At 47.1% G+C, this 24,149-nt stretch overlaps 1 protein-coding gene across 13 annotated transcripts in view; it reads left to right on the forward strand.

The window, feature by feature from the left end:
- Nucleotides 1-17,555, forward strand: part of SEPTIN10 (septin 10) — a 66,776-nt gene extending 49,221 nt beyond the window's left edge. For 6 of the 13 annotated variants that reach the window (XM_051834458.2, XM_051834471.2, XM_051834474.2 and 3 more), the window contains 6 exons: nt 1,860-1,956; nt 3,814-3,982; nt 10,759-10,891; nt 14,606-14,793; nt 15,211-15,293; nt 16,552-17,555. In XM_051834458.2, coding sequence (XP_051690418.2) covers nt 1,860-1,956; nt 3,814-3,982; nt 10,759-10,891; nt 14,606-14,793; nt 15,211-15,293; nt 16,552-16,607 — 726 coding nt within the window. In that variant the 3' untranslated portion in view covers nt 16,608-17,555. Of the gene's footprint in view, nt 1-1,859; nt 1,957-3,813; nt 3,983-10,758; nt 10,892-14,605; nt 14,794-15,210; nt 15,368-16,551 lie in introns of all 13 variants that reach the window. The other 7 variants (XM_051834479.2, XM_070068664.1, XM_070068666.1 and 4 more) reach the window with 2 other exon arrangements.
- Nucleotides 17,556-24,149: the final 6,594 nt, after the last annotated feature.

Raw genomic sequence — 24,149 nt, forward strand, 5'->3', positions numbered from 1 at the left:
CACTTCTGATCGAGCTCTCTGCTGTGGCCTGGGAAAGCAGTAGAAGATGGCCCAAGTCCTTGGGTCCCTGCACCCACGTAGGAGACCTGGAAGAAGCTCCTGGCTCCTGGCTTCAGATCGGCCCAGGCCATCTGTTGTATGAATCACTGCCTCTGCCTCTCTGTAACCCCGCTTTTGAAATAAATAAATAAATCTAAAAAAATGTATTGAAAAGGTGAGAAAGTGGATATACCTATACACACGTGAGTCTAAATTGCCACACATGGAGAAATACTCATTCTGAGTGAGCCACAGGATTGCCTGAAGGGAGCAGGAGACAGGAGGCACCTGTGCAGCACTCCAGCTCTGGTCCAAAGAGAGAGAGCGTCCCCCAGCTGTCAGCCTCTTTTATGAGGTCGGGAGTAAGGGATGGCGCTTCTACAGGCATGAAGCCGCCTGGGGATTATGGGACACTTCCACTAGCTCCATGTGACACTTAATATCCGTAGTTTCGTGGAGGACCCTCTTAGGTCCCAGATGAAGCAGGTGCATCCCGGGAAAGGCTTGTGGCTTGACAGGTAGGTTAGAGTTGCATAAAGGGCTTGTGCCTGCCGGTTTATCCCCTATCACTCGTTCTCCGGCTCCAGCTGATCACGTTACGCCATCCCTCCTTATCTAGCAGGGCTTCTGCCCTTCTGCCTTTGTGATCTCGCCTCTCCGTTCCCGCAGCAGCACCAGTTGGGGACTCATACTATTAGTACTAATATGATGCCAACAGTACTGCATGTCTGTGCACAACTAAATGTATATTTTGGTTATACATGCAAAAATACTTGGAAAAGTTGGTAGAAGATGGAATTAAAAGATAAGTTTATTTTAGTGCAGAAAATTTGAAATCCATGCATGCAGGGGCTCTCAAAAAACTTCATGAAAAATGCCTATTATGAAAAATTATGCATGGATTTCAAAATTTTGTATACCAAAATGTATCTTTATAAATTTAGTTTTTTTAAAGTTTATTTATTTATTTGAAAGTAAGAATTACAGAGATAGAGGTAGAGAGAAAGAGAGATTGAGATTGAAAGACAAAGATCTTCCATCTGCTGGTTCACTCCCCAAGTAGCCCCAGTGGTAAGGGCAGAGCCAGGCCACAGCCAGGAACCAGGGGCTTCATATCTCCCACACGTGCGGCAGGAGCCCAGGCACTTGGGCCATTTTTCACTTCCTTTCCCGGGCCATTAGTAGGGAGCCTGATCAGAAGGGGTGCAGCGGGGTCTCCAGCCGGCACCTATGTGGGATGATGTGGCAGCTTTACTCACTACACCTCAACCCCTGCCCGTGTTTGTTTATTTTGAAAGGCAGAGAGAGACATACAGACTAACAGAGAACTCAAATCTGCTGGTTTGCTCCCCAAGTGCCCGCAAGAGCCAGGGCTGGGCTAGGACAAAGCCAGGTACGCATTAACAGGAAACTGGAATAGGGAGCAAAGCCAGGGTCCCTGTGGGATGCGGGCTTCCTAAGCAGTATCTTGAACTTTTTGAAGTACATTCAAGCTCTGTGTAATTTCCTCAACTTTATCTTTGTGCAAAGAAAATACTGAGGGAAATGATATTTATTAAAATCCTTCCTTTTTTCCTCTATTCCCAGCAGGATAAGACCTTGCATGTAAGGGATGCTCAGGGAATAGAGAGCTCAAAAATGACTGTTCTAGCACAGTCAGCACAGATTCACTGCCGAGGTTTACAGTCCAAGGCACAGCGTACCATTTGCCCTTCATTGGTCTGTCATCTAATAAAGTGTCCTCTACTGTTTACTTGTCTTCTAGCTAGTCTCCGGTCACGCTGTCATGCAGACATGTGACTGATGTGGTTCTCTTCCAGGGACATTTGCCTTTTGCTGTTGTAGGAAGCATGGACGAGGTGAAAGTCGGCAGTAAGATGGTCAAAGCTCGCCAGTACCCCTGGGGCATTGTGCAAGGTAAAGGGGACACACGGGCCAGTACCCCTGGGGTGTTGTGCAAGGTAAAGGGGACACACAGGCCAGTACCCCTGGGGCGTTGTGCAAGGTAAAGGAGACACACGGGCCTGTACCCCTGGGGCGTTGTGCAAGGTAAAGGAGACACACGGGCCTGTACCCCTGGGGCGTTGTGCAAGGTAAAGGGGACACACGGGCCTGTACCCCTGGGGCGTTGTGCAAGGTACAGGGGACACACGGGCCTGTACCCCTGGGGCGTTGTGCAAGGTACAGGGGACACACGGGCCTGTACCCCTGGGGCGTTGTGCAAGGTACAGGGGACACACGGGCCTGTACCCCTGGGGCATTGTGCAAGGTACAGGAGACACACGGGCCTGTACCCCTGGAGCGTTGTGCAAGGTAAAGGAGACACACGGGCCTGTACCCCTGGGGCGTTGTGCAAGGTACAGGGGACACACGGGCCTGTACCCCTGGGGCATTGTGCAAGGTACAGGGGACACACGGGCCTGTACCCCTGGGGCGTTGTGCAAGGTACAGGGGACACACGGGCCTGTACCCCTGGGGCGTTGTGCAAGGTACAGGGGACACACGGGCCTGTACCCCTGGGGCGTTGTGCAAGGTACAGGGGACACACGGGCCTGTACCCCTGGGGCGTTGTGCAAGGTAAAGGAGACACATGGCCAGTACCCCTGGGGCGTTGTGCAAGGTAAAGGGGACACACGGGCCTGTACCCCTGGGGCGTTGTGCAAGGTAAAGGGGACACACGGGCCTGTACCCCTGGGGCGTTGTGCAAGGTAAAGGAGACACACAGGCCTGGCTGGCGGTCTCTGTGTTGCCCCGGAGCTTCAAATCGCCTGTGACACATTCTGCAAAAAAAAGTGCTGGCTGTTTGGGAGTCTGCCTTGTTGTCGGAGGACTGGTTGTGTCTTACATAAATGGGTCGTAGAGGCTGGGTCGTGCCACACTCAGTTGTGGTGATGTCAGAAGGTGAGAAGCACCTAACTACAGGGCAGAATAGACAGTCTTGTAAATTTATATATTTTTATTTGTCAAAGTCTTGCCAACTCTTCCCAGAACAAACCAGTCAGCCAATTTAAAAAGTTAAATTGGGGCTGTGCCATGGGATAGTGGATCAAGCCACTGCCTGTGACACCAGCATCCCATGTGGGCACCGGTTCCAGTCCCGGCTTCTCCACTGCCAATCCCGTTCCCTGCTGATGACCTGGGAAAGCAGCTGAACATGGCCCAAGTGCTTGGGCTTCTGCAGTAATGTGGAAGACCCTGAAGAATCTCCTGGCCCTGTTGTTAGCCCGGCCCAGTCCTGGCATAGCAGCCATGTGCAGAGTGAACCAGCAGATGGAAGATCTCTGTCTCTCTGTAACCCTGCCTTTCAAATAAATAAATCAATCTCTTTTTTTTTTTAAGATTGATTTATTTGAAAGGCAGGGTTACAGAGAGGCAGAGGCAGGTATATAGAGAGAAGTCTTCCATCCTCTGGTTCACTCCCCAATTGGCTGCAACGGCCAGAGCTGCGCCAATCCAAAGCCAGGAGCCAGAGCTTCCTCCAGGTCTCCCACGTGGGTGCAGGGGCCCAAGCACTTGGGCCATCTTCTACAGCTTTCCCAGGCCACAGCAGAGAGCTGGATTGGAAGTGGAGCAGCCAGAACTAGAAACAGCGCCCATATGGGATGCCGGCACTGCAGGCGGTGGCTTTACCCACTACGCCACAGTGCTGGCCCCATCATTCTTTGTTATTTCACCTGTGTTTTCATTTATCTGTTCATTCAGCAAACACTGATTGTGTGCCGGAAATAAAAACCAGTGTTTTGTTTTGTTTTTCTTTTAATTTCTTCTGGCTAGTGGAAAACGAGAACCACTGCGACTTCGTCAAGCTGCGGGAAATGCTCATCTGCACAAACATGGAGGACCTGCGGGAGCAGACGCACAGCCGGCACTATGAGCTGTACCGGCGCTGCAAGCTGGAGGAGATGGGCTTTACAGATGTCGGCCCCGAGAACAAGCCCGTCAGGTAAGCCGGCGCGCGGAAGGCCGCAAGTTCACGCTGATGCGGAGAGCGTGCAGTGGAGTCGTCTGACAGTGAAGAGCCGTGCTGCTTGAATCACTTGCCGTCGTCTCGAAGTCCTTGTCTGGCCCAGAAGAGGACAGTAGAAGGAAGAACAGAAGGCAGCAGCCCACCGCTTCAGTATTGGCCGGCATGCATACCTGAAGGGAGAAAAAGCCCTTGTGTTTGGTTTCATTTTGTATTTATTTGAAATAGATGCAAGTGGTGCTCGCTTCGGCAGCACATATACTAAAATTGAAATAGATGCAAGTGTGTTTAGCTATTACCACCAAGGCTAACTGTAATGCAGATTATGTTAAGTAGATTAAAACATTGTCAGTTGGTTTCTAGCCTCTTGAAGTTTTGGAATGCCTGGAACTCAGGCAAAGGTCTTGCTGAAGAATGAAAACACTTGAAGGGAATCTTGCAGCAATGCAATGTGGTTATAAGAATTTTAGAACCTGAAGACCTTCTCTCTCAGTGATTACAGCATTCAGTATCGTTATAAACTCCTTTGGTCACTTTAAGACATGTATACATGAAATTACAGTCTTTAATATACTAAATCAAATCTGATTTGTGAGAAAGGGCATTCAACCTTTGACCTTGTAGTTAAGCCCACATTCAGTTTTTAGATTTGATCCTGATTCTAGCTTCCTGTAAATGTACACCCTGGGGGGCAGAGGTGATAGGTGTTCCTGTCACCTGCGTAGGAGTCCCTAGCTCCCAGCTTTGGCGTCAGCTCAACCTTGGCCATTGTGGATGTTTGCAGAATGAACCAACAGATAGAAGCTTTCTCTTACTGTACTCTTGTCTCTGCTGTTGAGAGGCTGATGTTGTGGGGCAGTGGGTTAAGCCACCACTTGGCAACACTGCATCCCGTACCGGAGTGCCCATTCAGTGCCTGGCTGTTCTGCTTCTGATCCAGCTTCCTGCGTTTGTACCTGGGAAGGCAGTGGATGATAGTTCAAGTGCTTGGGCCCCTGCCAGTCATGTGTGAGATCCAGTGGAGTTCCTGGCTTCTGGCTTTGGCCTGATCCAGTCCTGGCTGTTAAAGTCCTTTGGGGAGGGGAGAGTGAACCAGCAGATAGATCTGTCTCTCTCTCCCCCAACTCCTCTGTCATTCCCTCACTGTCTGATTCTCTGCCTTTCAAATAAAGAAACCTTAAAAATAAAAATAAAAACCTTTGATTCAATAGAGTATCCCAGAACAGTTTTTGCATGAAGGAAAGCATGAGAATGTCAGGACACTTTTCTGAACTCCAGGAGGCAGACTTCTTTCATTTTGTTATTTGCTGTCGGTCATTTCCCAGGCTATTAGCGTTTGCACTGACATCAACACAAAGGGAAGAGGAGAAGGGCATTGAATCAGTGCTGCTGTTGCAAGATTTAGTCATGGATGAAGTCCATTTTTTTTTAATGTTTTCAAGCTGCAAATTTAATTAGCGTTCTCATTTCTGATAGTACAGTGCATTAAGAATTGTTTGATCCCCTTCACCAAATTCAGGCATGTTATACTGCAGGTTGTGGGCCAGTAATTCTGGTCACTTGGCGGCTTTTCCAGTCATTAAAGATGGTCTGAGGTTTCCCAGGGAGGCCTCACTTCCTTCTTCCAGCTCTCGGTTCCCTATGCCCTGAAGCAGACACTGAGAGTAAGTGGGAAAGCTTTGAGGGACTCCCCAAGAAAAGGGATCTGGGTTTCCTTGCGGGTTCATCATCAGCTGCCCAAACATGAATTCAGAATGGTGCAGAATTCTCAGGGGTGCACCCTGGGGGTCTGCATTTTAAAATTTCCATTCAGAGATTGGGCATTTGGTGTATTGCTTAAAATGCTGCATGGACCCCCACATGCCCATATCAGAGTGCCTGGCTTCAAGTCCCAGCTCACTTCTATTGCAGCTTCCCACTGTTACATACCCTGGGAGGCCCACGTGTTCAGAGAGTGAACTGCAGATGGAAGCTCTCTCTGTCTCTGTTTCTGTCTCTCCCCCTTGTCTTTCTTTCTGCCTTTCGAATAAATAAGAAATTTTAAAAGTAAAAGAAAATTCCCATTCATTCAACAAATAATTCTTGTTTGTTTACCATCTGCTCAGCATGCAAATAACTGGGTGTGTATACACAGTGGCTCAGATAGATAGAGACCTGCTTACACAGAGCCTCTGGGGTGAGGGTGGGAAAAGGAAACTAGCCCCATGTGGACAAGAGAGGATAGGGGGCATTCACAAGGGGAAGTGTGGAGGCCAAGCAGGAGGCCATCGCAGTGGTCCAGGAATGAGACATGGAAGGTCAGACAAGGGAGCAGAGTTAGAGGGTGGAGTGTGTTTAGGACCTGTCATCTGTAGGGCTTACTGATGAATTCATTTGGATATGGAATATAATGGAAAAAGAGGAATCAAGGTTGACCTTAGTCACCATTTTGACCCAAGGTTCAAGGTGAAGGTGGTAACGTTTATTGATATGAGCAAGATGAAAAGGGGAGATTTTAGGGGTTGGGCTGGTAATCAATAGTTCTCAGAAATGTTAAGTTTAAACTGTTTATTAAATAATTCTGGCAAGGAATTTGGCTAAGTTATAACAAATGAATCAGAAGTTTGGAGGAAAGTTAGGGGTGAGATAGTAATTTGGGAGTCAGTAGTAAATAGTATTTGCTAAAATCATAAAGTTTTTTTAAAAGTTTTATTTGAAAGAGTTACAGAGAGAGAGAGAGATCTTCTCTCCACTGGTTCACTCCCTAGATGGCCACAACGGCCAGTGCTGGGCCAGGGTGGAGCCAAGAGCTCCATTCGGGTCTCCCACGTAGGAGGCAGGAACTCAGGCTCTGGGGCCATCTTCAGCTGCTGTTCCCAGGCTGTTAACAGGAAACTGGGTAGTAAGTGGAGCAGCTGGGACAAAGCGGTACCCACATGGGATGCTGGGGTCGTAGGCAGTGGCTTTACCCACTACGCCACTGCACAGGCCCATAAATATCTTTAAAGTTTCTATTATTTGCAAGATTCTGAGTTATGTGCTGGGGATGTAATATATCCCTGGCTCTCATGAAGTTTACATTCTTATTGGAAAGCCAAAATTAAACACCAAATTGTATAGTAAATTATAGTTGTGATCTATACATCTAGAGAAGTAGACATGGGAGGGTCCTAATGTAAGCCAGAAAATTAGGTTAGATATCCTTGAAGCAGTGATATTTTCAGCTGTAGTAAATGGGGGAAACAGCAGGACATGCCAGAAGATGCTAGAAGGAGCCTGCTGTTCCTCTGGGTTTGTGGTTTCGTTGGTGAGGAGGATGGTGGTCCCATCTGCCAAGGCAGATTGCTGAAGGAGTGCTAGCTAGGTCTCAGTGAAGGGTGGCAGTGGAGGCATAGTAGAGAGCATGAGCTTGCCTTGGGGTCTGTTGGCTTAGTTTCTTGTGAATCAAGTACTCAGGAGAAGTCCTGGGCGTTTAGATGGTAAATGGAAAATATGGGCAGGAACAGGATTGCCTAGACAGAGAAGCACAGTTGGAAAGACAGGTCCTCAGTAACGGCTTGAGACAGCCTAGTGTTGGTCAGCTGGGTGGATAGCTAGGAGAGCATGAGGAGGGTCAGGCAGGCGAAGGAAAACCTTGGAAGACAAGGTGTGTGCTGCACAAGTGCAGAAATGCTGCCTTCAAGTTCTTTGGAAATACTGGAGGTCGAGGTGTGTTAAACAAGAAGAGCAGTGTTGGCGGGCTACACGGCCAGGACTGGGTGGGTTCAGGGGAAGACTGAGAACAGACAGTATCTCTGGAGTGGAGTGAATGAACTGAAATCACCCTTTTGTTCTGTGCTCACGATTCATACTCCAGGCCAGGAGTATGCAGTAGGCCCAAGTTAGGTCACATCCTTGTCTCTTTTGAGTGGAAGTGAAACTGATGAATTGTGCCACTGGGCAGCATCCCAAAGGATGGGATAAGTCAATCAAGAATCATAGATCGGGGCCAGCACTGTGGCATAGCAGGTAAAGCCACCACCTGCAGTGCCAGCATCCCATATGGGCGCTGGTTTGAGTCTCAGCTGCTCTTCTTCCAATCCGGCTCTCTGCTGTGGCCTGGGAAAGCAGTAGAAGATGGCCCAAGTCCTTGGGCCCCTGCACCCAGGTGGGAGACCCAGAAGAAGCTCTTGGCTCCTGGGTTCAGACTGGCATAACTCTGGGCATTGAGGCCATTTGGGAAGTGAATCAGCAGATGGAAGACCTCTCTCTCTCTCTCTCTCCCCCCCCCTCTCCCCCTCTCTCCCTCTCTCCACTCTGCCACTGCCTCTCTCTTAATCTGCCTTTCAAATAAATAAATGTATCTTTAAAAAGAATCATAGATTGCCCATCACATCTGTTGAGTGTTTCCTCAGTTTAGGATGCATCTGCTCACTGATGAGACGCAGTGTAGAAACCAAAGAGGCGGAGTGGGATTGTTGATTTAGGCTGCAGACTGGGAGGGGTGGTACCTGGAGGTTACTTGCAGAGGACAAGCAAGAAGGGTGGGGGCAGCCGGCGCCGCGGCTCACTAGGCTAATCCTCCGCCTAGCAGCGCCGGCACACCAGGTTCTAGTCCCAGTCGGGGCGCCGGATTCTGTCCCGGTTGCCCCTCTTCCAGGCCAGCTCTCTGCTGTGGCCAGGGAGTGCAGTGGAGGATGACCCAGGTGCTTGGGCCCTGCACCCCATGGGAGACCAGGAAAAGCACCTGGCTCCTGGCTCCTGCCATCGGATCAGCTGCGGTGCGCAGGCCGCAGCGCGCCGGCCGCGGTGGCCATTGGAGGGTGAACCAACGGCAAAGGAAGACCTTTCTCTCTGTCTCTCTCTCTCACTGTCCACTCTGCCTGTCAAAAAAAAAAAAAAAAAAAGGGTGGGGCTAGATGTCATCGTGAGGGTGGTGCCTGCTCTGCTTTCTCATTTGTGAATTAATGATTTGATAAGGCTTCTGTTGGTAAGTTAGGCAGCTTCTATTTTTTTCTAGTTTCAAGAAGTTACATTCTGGTGACTGTTTGCCATTTAATTTGTTAGTCACTATAATTTGGTCTGCATATAAAATCTGTGCCCCAGGATGGGGTCTAACTAGCAATTAAAGAAACTAAACTGACCCTTGTTAGGGTGACGGTCATCTGTCCTTACTTCCCAGCTCTCCCCACTGCTGGTTGTCCATTCCTGTTTCACTGCGTGGTTTTGCGGAGTCAGAGTTGGTGTCCTCATCATCAGCACTGATCATTGCTTGTCATAAGGACCGAGTAAATGACATTTTACTCTTAAAGTTTTATATTAGTTGTTTATACAAAACATGTTTTATAATATTTTAAATACTGAAGTTTAATCATTTCAGATTAATATAACTAATCTCTTTCCCACACTTAATCACCTCTTTAAAAATATTTTATCATTTAGAATTTTTGAGGGGCTGGCATTTGGTGCAGCGGTTAAGATGCTGTGTGGGACACCCACGTCCCCTATTGGAGTGCCTGGGCCCGCTTTCTGGCTCCAGCTTTCTGCTAATGGACCACGGGAGGCATCAGCTGGTGGCTCAAGTAGTTGGGTCCCTGCTTCTCACAGTGGGAGACCCAGGTTGAGTTTCTCGTTCCCGGGCACTTGAGGAGTGAACTAGTAGATGAGAAGTGTCTCTGTCTCTTTCTCTCTGCCTTACAAAACAAAAAAATAAATAAAAGTCCAGATGAGCAAACTAACTTGAGTACATTTAAAGGATAGTAAGGGTTAAAAATGATAACAATGTTTTATTAAAATCTAGCACTTGTACTTTAAAAAAAATTTTTTTTAATTTATTTGAAAGGCAGAGTTACAGAGAGGAGGAGAGAGAGAGCACAATCTTCCATTCACTGATTCACTCCCCAAAAGGCTTCCGTGACCAGGACTGGGCCAGGCAAAAGCCAGGATCCCAGAGCCTCCTCCATATGTCCCACATGAGTGCAGGGGCCCACACACTTAGGATATCATCCACTGCTTTCCCAGGCGCATTAGCAGGTAGAGTTGGGCAGGACGTAAGTGCCATGGCAGTGAGACAAGGAATTACTTCCAACTGGGGCGCATGAGGATGCCATTATAGCAGTTGCATCTGAATTTGGTCTTGAGGGATCGAGCCGAGTGGAAGAGGGTGGGAAGGGAGAACGGGTGTAGGAAGTGGGAGAAACCGTAATCACGCCTGAAAGGTGAGGTGTGCTTCTGGAGCAGTGAGGAAGTTGTGGCTGGAACCTGCAGGGGCTGGATGCATTTGGTGAGAGCCAGATTGCAAAGTGTTGGATTATTTTAGTCCTGCTTAAAGGAGGTGGCACCTTGTTCTGTAAGAAGTGGAATGGTAATGTTAGGAGGAAAAATTAGGTCTGTTTTCTGTATAGGTGTAAAATCTAGGAGTGGCAAGAAGAACCAAGTGGAAGAAAGGAACTAGAAGCCCAGAGGTGGTTGAGATTAGAAACACAATGAGATTACTAGATAGGGCAAGGGAACCCTTCAAGATTTCAAGATAACAGGGAAGCCAGCTAACAAAGATGGAAAAAGGAGCATGTTTGAATGCATGGGGGTATTCCTTGTGTAATAACTGTTAAACCAGTATTTTTCAATTGTAATAGTCAGTGTCAGCTGTAGGACTGGCAGTGTTTCGTGTTGCAGGAAATTGCCTGTTTGGGGTTGCTGTAGGTCAGAAAACACCAGTACTTACATGTATGCCGTGTGCTGCGAGACGTGTGCTATGTGATCTTTCGAACTTGAGAATAACACGGATAACTCTTCAGTCTTCAGGAGACCTATGAAGCCAAAAGACACGAGTTGCATGGTGAGCGCCAGAGGAAGGAAGAGGAGATGAAGCAGATGTTTGTGCAGCGAGTGAAGGAGAAAGAGGCCATACTGAAAGAGGCTGAGAAGGAGGCAAGTACAGCTGCCCGCTGTGATTCCGTTGGTTTTTTAGGTGGAAGATGCATTGGGAAGCCCTTGTCCTTTAAAAAAGTAGTGTTTGGGGGCCCTGGCACTGTGGCGTAGTAGGCTAAGCCTCCTCCTGTGGCTCTAGCATCCCACATGGGCATCGGTTCAAGTCCTGGCTGCTCCTCTCCAATCCAGCTCTCTGCTATGGCCTGGGAAAGCAGTAGAGGATGGCCCAAGTGCTTGGGCCCCTGCACCCGCACGGGAGGCCCAGAAAAAGCTTCTGGCTCCTGGCTCCTGGCTTCACATCAGCCTGGCTCTGGCTGTTAGAGCCATTTGGGGAGTGAACCAGTGGATGGAAGACCTCTGTCTCTGTCTTCATCTCTCTGTCGGTTCCTCTGCCTCTAATATATATATATATATATATATATATATATATATATATATATATATATATATAAAAGTAGTGTTTGGATATAGACTAAAAAATTCATGATGTGAATGAATCAAGTTAAAATCTTGGCCTTTTGAGTAACTATTCTTTCATCTAAAATCATTTGCCAGAAACTTAAAATAAACTAGGTTACTAAGACATGTTTTAAATATATCATAAATGAAAAACCTTAGCTGTGGCTTGTTGGAGCCTGTGTTGAGAACTGTTGGGGCCGTTTGCCATGAGATTGGGTGACTGCGAGCTGTGGAGCAGCTGGTCTTCACAGCTGAACTCAGGCTCTTTGGATGCAGATGTGCGGTCTAGATGACACAGCCAAAGAAGACATCACCAGTGAGCTTCCACAGTTTGTTTGCTCCTATCCAGGTCCTTCAAGCAGTGCTTCTAGGTGCATCTGAGTCAGGCTGTTGTCTGTAGACCTGTAAAGTAAAGGGCTGCATCAGATGAGAATCACCTGACTGCACAAGGGAGTTCCCAAGAGAGGACAGAAGTGTTCCACAGACGAACTCGATGGTGTGCGTGCCAGGAAAGGTCCCTGTAATTTAATTTTGCAGGCTTTTTAATTTCAAGTATCTTTGTAGTGCTTGCTATTCAATAAACCCCACAGGAAATGGTTTTGTGAAAGTAATAGTCTGCTCATTTTATTTATAATTTGAATTTTTATATTTTATTTTGAAACGATTCGAACAACAGAAATGTGAAAGTATAGACTACCTGAGTTCCTCCCCAACCCTAAGAAAATTAATAGGGATACCATAATCTCACCAAGTGGCCATTTTTAAATGTTTTTCCTCTTTAGTTTTGCAGGAAGTTTGGGTGAACATGGTGCATGAAGTGTGAAGAGGCCTTTCAGGGTATTTGAATAATGCATAAGAAGTATCCAGCCTCTCCCCGATTACAGGGCGCACCTTCTCAGAGAGCTCCGACTTGCCTTGGATTGCTACCATTTCTTTGAATGACAGCTACAGGAGGCCCGCCCTTAAACGCACACATTTACTGTCTTAAAGGGAGGCCGGCGCCGCGGCTCACTAGGCTAATCCTCCGCCTTGCGGCGCCGGCACACCGGGTTCTAGTCCCGGTCGGGGCGCCGGATTCTGTCCCGGTTGCCCCTCTTCCAGGCCAGCCCTCTGCTGTGGCCAGGGAGTGCAGTGGAGGATGGCCCAGGTGCTTGGGCCCTGCACCCCATGGGAGACCAGGAAAAGCACCTGGCTCCTGCCATCGGATCAGCGCGGTGCGCCGGCCGCAGCGCGCCGGCCGCGGCGGCCATTGGAGGGTGAACCAACGGCAAAAGGAAGACCTTTCTCTCTGTCTCTCTCTCTCACTGTCCACTCTGCCTGTCAAAAAAAAAAAAAAAAAAAATTAAAAAAAAAAAAAAAGGGGAGAGCGGTTTAAATAAGGAAAGACTGGGAAACGGGTGCTTCTCTGAAAAGGTGTCCTCTGGAATAAAACAGTCTTAGGTTCCCCCGCAGCCTGGTCTCCCACTGAAGACTTCCCAGAGACCCGCTGGCCCAAAGGATAATTGTTCCATGTTCGGAACATGCAGTTTTTAAAAGTTAACTGATTGTACTTATTTATTTCACTCCCCACATGCCCACCATGGCCAGAACTTGGCCAGGCCAAAGCCAGGAGCTTGGTCTGTGTCTCCCACATGGGTGGCAGGAACTCAACTATTTGAGCCATCATCTGTTGCATCGTTAGCTGGAGTTTAGCTGTCTGGTTTCTACGTTTCATCTCTGATTTTTAGTGAAATATTCCTCAGCTAGTAGATGCCATCTTTTCTAGGTTGTTGCCCTTAGCTGAAAATGCTCCCTGAGGTTTATCTAACTGAACCAGAAAGCAGGAAAAAAAAAAATGTTCTCTTTGTTGCTGTAGACTCCAGATGCCGTGCCTCAGACTCTAGATGCTGTGTGTTGTTGGACACGTGGCCTGTGGCTGATTTCACATGAAGTCTGCTCAGGTCCCTAGGCTTTTGTTGTTGTTTTGAGGTAAACCACAATTAAACCAGGTTCACCTACTACTTCCTGGTGCCTGGACTGTTTGATCTGCTATGCAGAACTTGGCGTGTGTTTCAAGTGTCTCATCTCCTTACTAGCTTCTCTGTGAGCTGTGCCAGGGGAGGGGAACTCGAGGATAGACAAGCATGGCTGTGGAACCATCCAGTTACCCTGTCCTGTGCTGTCCTGAGGGTTTCCCTGTGAACGCCAGAGGACTGGGGGTGGGGCCTTAACTCCCCGGGGCAGTGGTTCGGGCAGTGGGGCTCCCGGGTGACTGATGTTCCTAGCCACGCATTGGAAGTGTTAAGTAGGTTATCAGGCCCATAACTGACAGTTGGTCCTTCCTGTGCCTTCTCCAGGCTCAGAGGGGTCCAAGGTTGTTCTCAGTGTTAAAGTGTTTTCCCTGGGTCGGAGGTGGGCAGGATGCCTTTGTGGGTTGTTGTTGTTGTTTTGGTTTTTTCTTTGTTTGTTCTAAGATTTATATATTTGAAAGGCAGAATTACAGAGAAAGGGAGAGACAGAGACATCGTCCACCCATTGGTTCACTCCCACATGGCCACAACAGCCGAGGCTGTGCCAGGCTTAGCCAGGAATGTGGCGCTACATCTGGGTCTCCCATGTGGGTGCAGGGGTCCAAGCACTTGGGCCAGCTTCTGCTGCTTTCCCAGGTGCACTAGCAGGGAGCTGGATGGAAATGGAGCAGCTGGGACCCAAACTGGCACCCATGCGGGACGTTGACATCGCAGACTGTGGCTTAACCCTCTTTGCCACAGTGCCAGCCCCAGGATACCTTTTGTCTTTGTAAAATTTATGTCCTGCTTTTAGGCAGAGATCAGAGCGCTTTCTTGAATCTGCTTCTCAGGGTTCTTGACATGAATGCACCTGCTTTCCAGTAGGGTTCACCAGCGTAATTTTCAAAACCTGTTTCATGGCACATGTTTTCTTTATTTGGAAAAGAAGAGCTTGTTTTGTCTTCTTTTTGAGACATCCCTTTATTTTCTGTCCCTTCTTTTTAGTGAGTGTGGACCAAAGAAGTTTAAGGGGCTTTGTGGAGAGAATGTAAAGAGAAAATAGAAACTCTGCAAAAAGATCAAATATTTTAAAAACTAAACTGAGTTTTTGTTCAGAAGCTTTAAAAAGTGTGGTTTTAATAGGATTTGAGTGGAGCATTTTTGCACGGGAACGCACTTAAAAATTAAGCCGTGAGCTTCAGTGTGTGTGTGTGTGTGTGTGCTGCCACACTGTGTCACCTGCAGGAATTGCACTTCTGTTTCACAGCTGCAGGCCAAATTCGAGCACCTTAAAAGAGTTCACCAAGAGGAGAGAATGAAGCTTGAGGAGAAGAGGAGGTTTCTGGAAGAAGAAATAATCGCTTTCTCTAAGAGGAAAGCCACCTCCGAGATTTACCAGAACCAGTCCTTTGTGGCGTCGGGTGGCAACCTGAAGAAAGACAAGGACCGAAAGAAGTAAGACCCCCGCCCGCCCTCGCTCTGAGGCCCAGCCCAGCCCAGCCCACCTGGACCCTGCCGCACTGCCTCCCGCGGCTCCTTGTGCCCAGCGTCTGGAACAGCAGCCCGCATGTGTTAGGTGCTCAGTGAATATTTGCAAGAATGAGTGAATGAATGAGCAAAATAAAATGCATTCCAGTGCGAAAGTCAGGGGTCTGCTCACTGTGGGAGGGGGCAGTAGGTGCTCTTGCTGCCCGGCCCAGCGCTGCCTCCAGGACGCAGCTGTGCCCGCTGACCCACCGAGAGTCATTAAATGGGAGGTGTGTGTGTGCTGGGGTGCTGTGGGCGTGGCTTAGTATTGTATAAGAAATCTAACAAGCAACATTTAACAAATTCTACTGATACTGATTCTGTGAGAATTTTTATTTCAATAAGGGAACCAGGCTATCGATTCGAACTCCTGTGCTTTGATGTCAGAGCTTGTGAAACCAATGGTGGACGTAAAGATGCAGAGGAAGGTAGAGAGGGCCACAGTGCAAGGGGGCGGCCATGAGTAGCATTTGGATGATAATCTCAAGGCTTGTAGGTTTGGGTATGTGTTAAAGTTACCAAAGTTTTAGAAAATAAGTTTCATTTTTCCATGTTGATAATTGCTGCTTCTGTTCTTCGTGTCCCTCGTTACATTTCTCCTAATTAAAATGTCCTGACGTTTTCCTGTGTGAACGGCTCTGTTGAGGAGGCTCCTCCGGGTCCTTGTCTGTTTGCTCCACCTCCCCCGGCCCCTCCGGTCAAGCCCTCCCGTGCTGCTTCCCAGAGCAACGCTCCTGGGTCCATTTCTCAGTGCTTCCGTCTCACGCCCAGCGTGTTCGGACTACCGCAGCTCCGCAGAGTTAGGATAGTAGCAGCCCTTGGTGGCTTTGTTTTTTAAATATGAAAACCAAACCCATAGTGTTTGGGTAGATTTAATTGGCCTATACATTTTGTATTTTTGAGGGGAACAAAGAAAGGTTTCTCATGTGTGATCTTTCAATGCAGGGATGGGGAGCCTTTTTTTCTGCTGAGAGCCATTTGGGTATTTATAACATTTGCAGGCCATACAGACTCATCAACTTAAAAATTAGCCCACTGTAGAGTTCATGAATTCCGAGGCCCACCTGCCATGGCCGTGGCAGGGCCAGGCAAGATGATTTTGCAAGCCTCCGGTGTGCTGGGCCAGACGGTCCCCACTCCTGTCTAACAGAAGCTCCACAAGGGTGTGGCCTTCATTGTGTTCAGTGATGTATCCTTCCTCCAGAGCCTAGAGTGACAGTAGTCCTGCAGCTGTTTGCTGAATGACTACGCCAGTATGACAGCTACGTTGTATTCAAGCACTGGATTTCAGAAGCTGAACTGGAGCTTACTACTGCTTCGCAGCTTGCTGTGAATGATGGAACAGAGGGATGCTGCACCCTCCTGCCCTCAGCCTAACCCCGGAGTGCTAGCAGTTAGGGGCCCTGTTTGTTCTTCTTAGCGTGTGAAAGACGGTTTACGTTTTCTTTTTAAAAACTCACCAAGCCAGATTTTTTTGAGAGCTTAGAAGAATTCACCCTCAAGAAAATATGGTTTGATACTTTTGTTTCTTTCTATCCTTTTTCCAAATCTCATAGCTAAGTACTCTCTATTGGATATATAGTTGGTCTTTCTGTAAAAACTTTATAAAACGTGATTCTAGTAATTCTTATTTCTGGTATGGATTTTTATTGTACTAATCAAAAGGTTTTATCTCTCTCTCTCCAGCTCCAATTTTATGTAATGCAGAAGTTGCAGAGCACAGAAGATCTTCACAAGCCTAAGTCATTAAAAGTTACCAGCATGCTTCGATTCTCTTGCTGTTTTTATTTGCTGTGTCATTCTCTTGCTGGCAGATGGCCACCGTTATCTGACGTTTATGGAAAAGTGCCTTCGGGGTAAGGTCGATATATAAGGAGATCAGAGGAAAAGCCGCAGTGGAGGATTCCTGACACAGTCACCGTTAGTAGAAATTTCTGGGTTGCTTTTTGTAGTGGATCTAGATCTTTTCTCCTGCTGCCAGCTTCCTGTCACTCTGCAGCGCAGTGCACCAAAGAGCAGTGTCAGTGCTGTTAAACAGAACTCATACACACTGTGGATGTCCAGTTACGTTACAGTCCAAGATGAGCTGAGTTTTTGTGCATATACTAGATGAAAAATTCTGAGAATATATTTCAGAATGTACTATAGAGCTAAATTCTAACCTCAATAGTTTTATAGGACTTTTTGAATTTTTGATACAGTTACAAATTGTTACTGTCCTGAGCTTCTTGTCAGATGGTATGAGGTGGTGACCATGAGCGCTGTAGGAAGCCTGACTGCATCAGTGTATTGGCACAGTATGCTGAAACGTGGAAGCACTGCCTTGCCTAGCCCTGTCACCTGGTGGCAAAGTGTCTTTGAGCGTGAGTGCGTCACACTCTTTCATTAGGATGTGTTGTGTGCCTGTTAAACATGGTTTTCTAGGAGAAGAATAATAAGGTCAAATTATTTTATTAAAATAAAAGAAAATAGCTATAAACATCTGAATAGTAAAGATATAAAAATTTAGATGTTATATCTCAAGGATATTTGCCTTCATTGCCTTTGTAGAATTCTCAGAGTGTTTGAATGGTTACTAACTTTTTTGAACAGTCATATACGTATATAGATTTTCATTTTTTGTACTTGAATATTCTAAGTGAAACTGACATCTCTTGACAAATAAAATATTATCTATGCATTTACTAAAATGTGTTTAAATTTAACTTCTCCTTTTGTGAACTGTCATCTTCAGTATTTTACCGACATTGCTTCATTTAACTATGTGTTTAGATTATGTAAGCATGCAGAGGTATTTTACCAATATTTGCAGAGAAAGATTTTACTTAGTTTATGTGAGATTTTGAGCAGTGCTTCTTTTTTTGTTTTCATGAAGTTGTAAAAATTGTAAATAAAGACTTGTATTTCATACACAGTTTATCTGAACAAACACTTGAAATTCCAGGTTTGCATTTGAAATTCAGAGCAAGGAAACAGTGGGTGCTGGCTCAAGTTCTTGGGTCCCTGCCACTCATGTGGGAGACCCAGAATTCTAGGTCTCTGGTTTTGGCCTGACATGGCCCTAGGTATTGTGGACATCTGGGGAGTGAAGCAGCAGAGTAAAAGATCTCTGTCCATCTCTGTCTCTGCCTTTCAGATAAATAAAATTTAAACACATTGCTTAAAAAAAAGAGACCAACTCCCTAACGTATTACAAAACGACTATTTAGGTTAGAAAATGAGGTATTAGCCACTGATGCTTGCATTTATACATTTTCTGGAAATAAAATAAAGCTAGTCATGTTTTGTTTAAATTTTTTTCCATTAAGCTTGTAAAAGAGAATTGTCTCTAACAGCCAGCCATCTGTATATATGCATGATAAAAAGCTGTTTCACATAGACTGTGGTTTGAATTTCAAAACAACACAAATGATAAGGCATTTCAGGGATTATTATTATTATCATCCCTGTTTTGTAAATTTACTCAGTTTGGGTTCCGTTCTCATATTGTATGAAGTTGGGATTCAGGCTGCTGTGCCATCATGGAAGTCGGGCCAGTGTGGCCAGGTGAGCAGGTGTGTGCCTCGTGTACTCGGAGGGGCCCACGTCGTCTACCCTCGGGGCAGGAGATAGCATGGCAAGGAGTGAAGGGTCTTGAGGGATCGAGAGCATTTGCCCAGTGTATGAAAGAAGGGTAGTGCAGGCACAGAAATAGCACTTCTTCAGTAGCGTCTTGTGTGCTTGGGGGAGTAACTAAATGTGCTCAGACAGCAGAGGAGGGACGGCAAAGGGCTAGGGTTTAGGAGCAGGTAGGGACTGACTAGGACATTTATAAACTGCTCTGGCGGGCAGTGGGAGCTGTGGAGAGGTTTGACCTCTCAAGTTGCGGTGTTCCTCCAGAGCTGATGGGAAAGAGGTATTGGGTGTTGGGGGGTGAGGGTGGGCAGGGGACTCCGTGCAGACACTGCAGTCTAGTAGTTGGAACACGGGGTAGGCAATGGAGACACCTAAGCACTGCTGTGGAAACACCAGTGTGAGGGCAAGTGAAAGGCAGTGCTTGCTGGGACATCTTATTGGAGTGCGGTCATTCAAGTTTCCACCCTGCCCCCCCCATTCTGGCTCAAGTACTTGGGTCTCTGCCACCCACAAGGAAGACCTGGATTGAATTCCCGGTCTGGCCGTTGTGGGCATATGAAGAGTGAACTATCTCTGTCTCTCCCTCTCTTTCCTTCTCTCTCACCCCCCCCACCTCAAATGAATAAATAATACTAATATAGAAAAAAATTACAGTAATGAAAATGGTAGCTCTAGGGGTAAATCAAACAGCAATGTCTGAATAAAGCAACAGTAATGTCTTGTGGAGTTAAAAAATATACAGAGAATTAAAATGGAAAATAATAGCATACAACTTGAGAGGGCTGAGTAAGCCAAGTGAAGTAAGTGCCCTACGTTACTGGGAGGAGCAAAGTCCCAGTTCACTTGCTAAGTCAGGGGTGCCCATTGTAGCCACTAAGTGTGGTGAGATGTGCAACTGCCAGGCCAGTAGATGGGAAATTGGCCTAACAAAATGACAGGAGGGAGGAAAGGGAGAAAATAGGACAGGTGTAGTAGACAGCCAGAAGCACATAGCAACACGGTGGATTCACACCCAGATACATCAGTAATTACAAGAATTACATGCTCTAATTTTTTTTAAGTTAAGAATCAGCTATATGCAGCTTATAAGAGAATGGTCTTTTTGTTTTATTTATTTTTAATAGAAAGCTCTTATTTAATAAAAATTTCATAAGTATAACTTTTGGATTATAACGGTTCTTTCCCCCATAGCCACCCTCCCACCCCAAACCATCCCACCTCCTACTCCCTCTCCCATCCCATTCTTCATTAAGGTTCATTTTAATTATCTTTATATACAGAAGATCAACTCTATTCCAAGTAAAGATTTCAATAGTTTGCACCCACACAAAGTATAAAATACTGTTTGAAGACAAGTTTTACCATTAATTCTCATTAATGACGATACAACTCATTAAGGACAGAGGTTCTACGTGGGGAGCAAGTGCACAGTGACTCCTGTTGATTTAATAATTGACACTTAATTTATGATGTCAGTGATCACCTGAGGCTCTTGTCACGAGCTGCCAATGCTATGGAAGCCTCTTGAGTTCACAAACTCCGACCTTATTTGGACAAGGCCATACTCAAAGTGGAAGTTCTCTCCTTCCTTCCGAGAAAGGTACCTCCTTCTTTGATGGCCCATTCTTTCCACCGGGATCTTACTCACAGGTCATTTTTTTGCCACAGTGTCTTGGCTTTCCATGCCTGAAATGCTGAGAGCAGTCTTATAACTCCCATCTTTCCACACAAAGGTAAAAGAAGATAGGAAAAGGTATATGCAGATTTTAACCAAAAGCTAATATGTAGCTGTATTTTCTGTATGTCAAGAAAACCTGAAGGCAAAAACTGCTAGACGGACAGTTCACATTAGCTAAATAAATCCCTGCATGCAGAATAGTAGCCTCAGTGTATTTGGAGCAGAAGTCGATGGGAATGCGTGGAGAAATGTACAAATCCCACTCAGTATGATTTTTGAGTTGTGAAGAACACATTTCACCACGTGACGCTGTGAGCACATCTGAAGCAGTGGACCCAGAACTGCTGGGTGCAGTTGGTCTCAGTGTTCTCGGAACATTAATCAGAACTGGCTCCGTTCAACTCTAACGTAGCAAGCCTTTGAAAGAACAGATTATGTCTTCTGTTCATAAGGCAATTAACAGAAACCAATAAAAAGGTAGCTACTCCATTAGAAATGGGGCGGTTGTGAAACTGGCTCAGGCATGGGGAGTGTCACACAGTGAAGCCCTCCCAGCTGACCTTAGAGCTCAGCACTTAGAACAGCATTTTCCACCTCTGAAATGATCGCAGTGGAGTTCCCGTTTGGGGGAACAGGTTTGTGTGTGTGTGTGTGTGTGTGTGTGTGTGTGTCTTCTGTGTAGACTTAGCCCCATGTAAATGCCTTTTGGGGTTTCCTTTAACTTGTGGCTATGACTTGAGCCTTGGTTGCCTAATAAATGCTTTCATTTCTTCACAGCCAGTCAGGAAAAATCAGGTTCCTGCACTGATTTTGAAAATACAAGATTTTGAAAACCACTGACCAGACTGTCGTGAGGTGGTGGAAAAGGGAGAGAGCTTACTGCTCTAGTCTAGGGGAAGATAGTTTTAAAAAAGTGGAGAGTGTACTCTCAGGGAAGAGTTAGGGAGAAGACCCCAGAGGAAGCTCCATGCCAATTAGAAGGACACTGTGGACCTGTGTGGAGGGTGTGGATGCACATAACTCAGCTGCCAAAAGCCTCAGCACCAGTTTTGGAGAGTGAGGAAATGACACTGCAGCAGCCCAAGCCACTGGCCTTAAAGCTGCAGGACCAACCTGGCCTGAGTCTGGCTTGGAGCCCTGTGAGGGAGAGTGTACCTGCCAACCTAGAGGGAAGAAAAAAGGGAGGGCATGTGTCTCTCTGCCCAACCCCCTGGCACTGGTGTCCTGTAACCGGTGGAGAGAGGGCAAGCACCATTTTGCACATACGTAACAGCTGTGCCAGCTCATGTCCACACACCCAGCAGCCAGCCGAGAGGAGATGCCTGAGTCTGGCTGGGAGAATTGACAGGGGCCTGGGTGCTCATGACTGTGGGAGGCTTGTGCTGAGACTCTGAAAACTGGCTGTGTGGGAGGGCACACGGTGGGGCTGGAACTTTGGATAGCCACTGTGGGCAGCTCACACGTGGGCTCCCTGGTTCCATGGTGAAGGTCATTGCTGTGGGAGCCATGCTCACACTGAGGGCTGTATGGATCCTCTGTGTGGTTCTTGTCACAATGTGGACAAATATTGTATCCACTGGGGCTAGCACCCAGACATTGGTCTCCTTGGAGGAGAGGAGGTGAGCATGAGACTACATCAACAGCAGAACAAACCTCCCTCTGATTAAAAAAAGATATCATGCCCAACTTGGGTGTCACCTGGGACACTCCCCCCAACCTGGAGCACTGAACAGAGTCCTTGGACCACACCCAGCACTTGCTTCTGGGTATTCACTGAAAGAGCAGACACTCCACTAAGCCACAGAGGAATTGTCCAAAGATGAAAGCCATTGGGGAGGGAGCTGTGGCGTGGTGGGTACAGCCGCCGCCTGTGGTGCCAGCATCCTATATGGGCGCCAGTTCAAGTCCCGGCTGCTCTGCTTCCAATGCAGCTCTCTGCTGTGGCCTGGGAAGGTATTGAAGGATGGCCCAGGTCTTTGGGCCCCTGCACCTACATGGGAGACCTGGAAGAGGCTCCTGGCTCCTTGCTTTGGATTGGTGCAGCTTCGGCCATGGCCACCAACTGGGGAGTGAACCAGCAGATGGAGGACCTCTCTGACCTCTCTCTCTCTGCCTCTCCTCTCTCTGTGTAACTGTTACTTTCAAGTAGATAAATAAATCTTAAAAAAAAAAAAAAACCATCACAATGTAAAAAAAAAAGTATCTCCACAAATGACTAATAAATGCAGCCATTCAAGAAACAAGAATATGGAAGGCAACACGATACCCCTAAAGGAGCACAACACTTCAATACTAGAATGTGAAGATGGAGAGATTGAAGAGATGCCAGAAACAGAATTCAAAAAGGAATCAGAAACAAATCTAAGAACAAAGGAAATTTGTACATGACATGAACGAAAAATTTTCCCAAAATTGGAATTTTAAGAGAAATGAAAATCCTGGAAATGAAGGATTCAGTAGCCAGGAGCCAGATTTCCCACGTGGGTGCAGGGGCCCAAGGATTTGGACCATCCTCCACTTGCTTTCCCAGGCAATTACCAGAGAGCTGGATCAGAAGTGGAGCAGGCGGGACTCAAACCGGCGCCCATGTGGGATGGCAGCACTGCAGGCCGTGGCTTTGCCTGCTCCACCACAATGCCTGCCCCACAATGCCATATTCTTACAGTTTTGGAAGTCAGAAGGCTGACATGGATCTCCGTGGGCTAAAATCAAGGTTAATAGACCTCTCTGTTCCTCTGGAGGTCCCCAGGGAGAACCCAGGTCCTGAACATTCCCAACCCGCAGAGACTGCCTGCATCTCTGTCTCAAGACTCTTCCCCATCTCCACAATCAGCAAGGCAAGCCGTATCCCCTGTTGCATCAGTCTGACCTCCCACTCGACCTCCCTGCTTTCCTTTCAGAGACCCTGGGAGGCAGCAGGTGATGGTTCAAGTAGTTGGGTCTGTGCCACCCACATGGAAAACCTGCACTCAGTCCAGCTTCTGGCTTCATTACATCGGGCCCTCCAGGGTACTCTCCCTGACAACCTTAATTCTCCATTCGCAGGATCAGAGATCCAGATCAGGGGAACTTGCGCCTACTAAAATACCAGCAGCCCAGCAGCTCCGGGCATAGAAGTGTGTTCAAGAGAACAAAAACGTGGCTGTACAAGGACCAATGTAAACATTTACAGCAGCTTTTTTCATCATCTGCCAAACCCCGAACCAACCCAACCAACCATTAACTGGTGAACGGATAAGCAGTTGTGTTTCATCTGTGCAATGACAAGGAGCAAACCAGTATGTGCAAGGAACATGCAAAATACATGCAGAAACATGGTTGAGTCCCACATACACGCCAAGTGACATCTACATGGCTCCTTATATGACATAAAAAAACTGCAGGGACAGAAAGCAGTTGTGTGGATGCTGGGTGTGCCAGTTGGATTGAAAGTGCACAATGACCTTTTGGAGTTGGGGTGGGGGGAAGGGAGTCCTTACCATCATGGTGATCATGTGACCACATGGAGCTGTAAAAACGTGGAGGGGCCGGCACTGTGGCATAATGGGTAGAGCTGCCACCTGCACTGCTGGCATCCCATATGGGCACCGGTTCAAATCTCAGCTGCTCCACTTTCAATCCAGCTCTCTGCTATGGCCTGGGATAGCAGTGGGAGATGGTCTGAGTCCATGGGCCCCTGAACCTGCGTGGGAGACCTCGAAGGAGCTCCTGGCTTCGGATTGGCGCAGCTCTGGCAGTTGGGACCAATTGGGGAGTGAACCAACGGGTGGGAGACCTCTCTCTCTCTCTCTCTCTCTCTCTCTCTGGTTCTTCTCTCTCTGAGTAACTCTGACTTTCAAATAAATAAATAAATTTTTTAAAAAAATCCTGTGGAACTGTACCTCTAAAACATTGTTTCCTACGTCTAAGTTATACCCTCCTAAGTCTGGTTTTGTTGAAAAGTGAAAAGGCCAAAAACAACTGGGGATTTAAACAAAGTATCACTACAAGT

This window comes from Oryctolagus cuniculus, chromosome 2 (genome assembly GCF_964237555.1).
Source record: "Oryctolagus cuniculus chromosome 2, mOryCun1.1, whole genome shotgun sequence".
NCBI lineage: Eukaryota > Metazoa > Chordata > Mammalia > Lagomorpha > Leporidae > Oryctolagus > Oryctolagus cuniculus.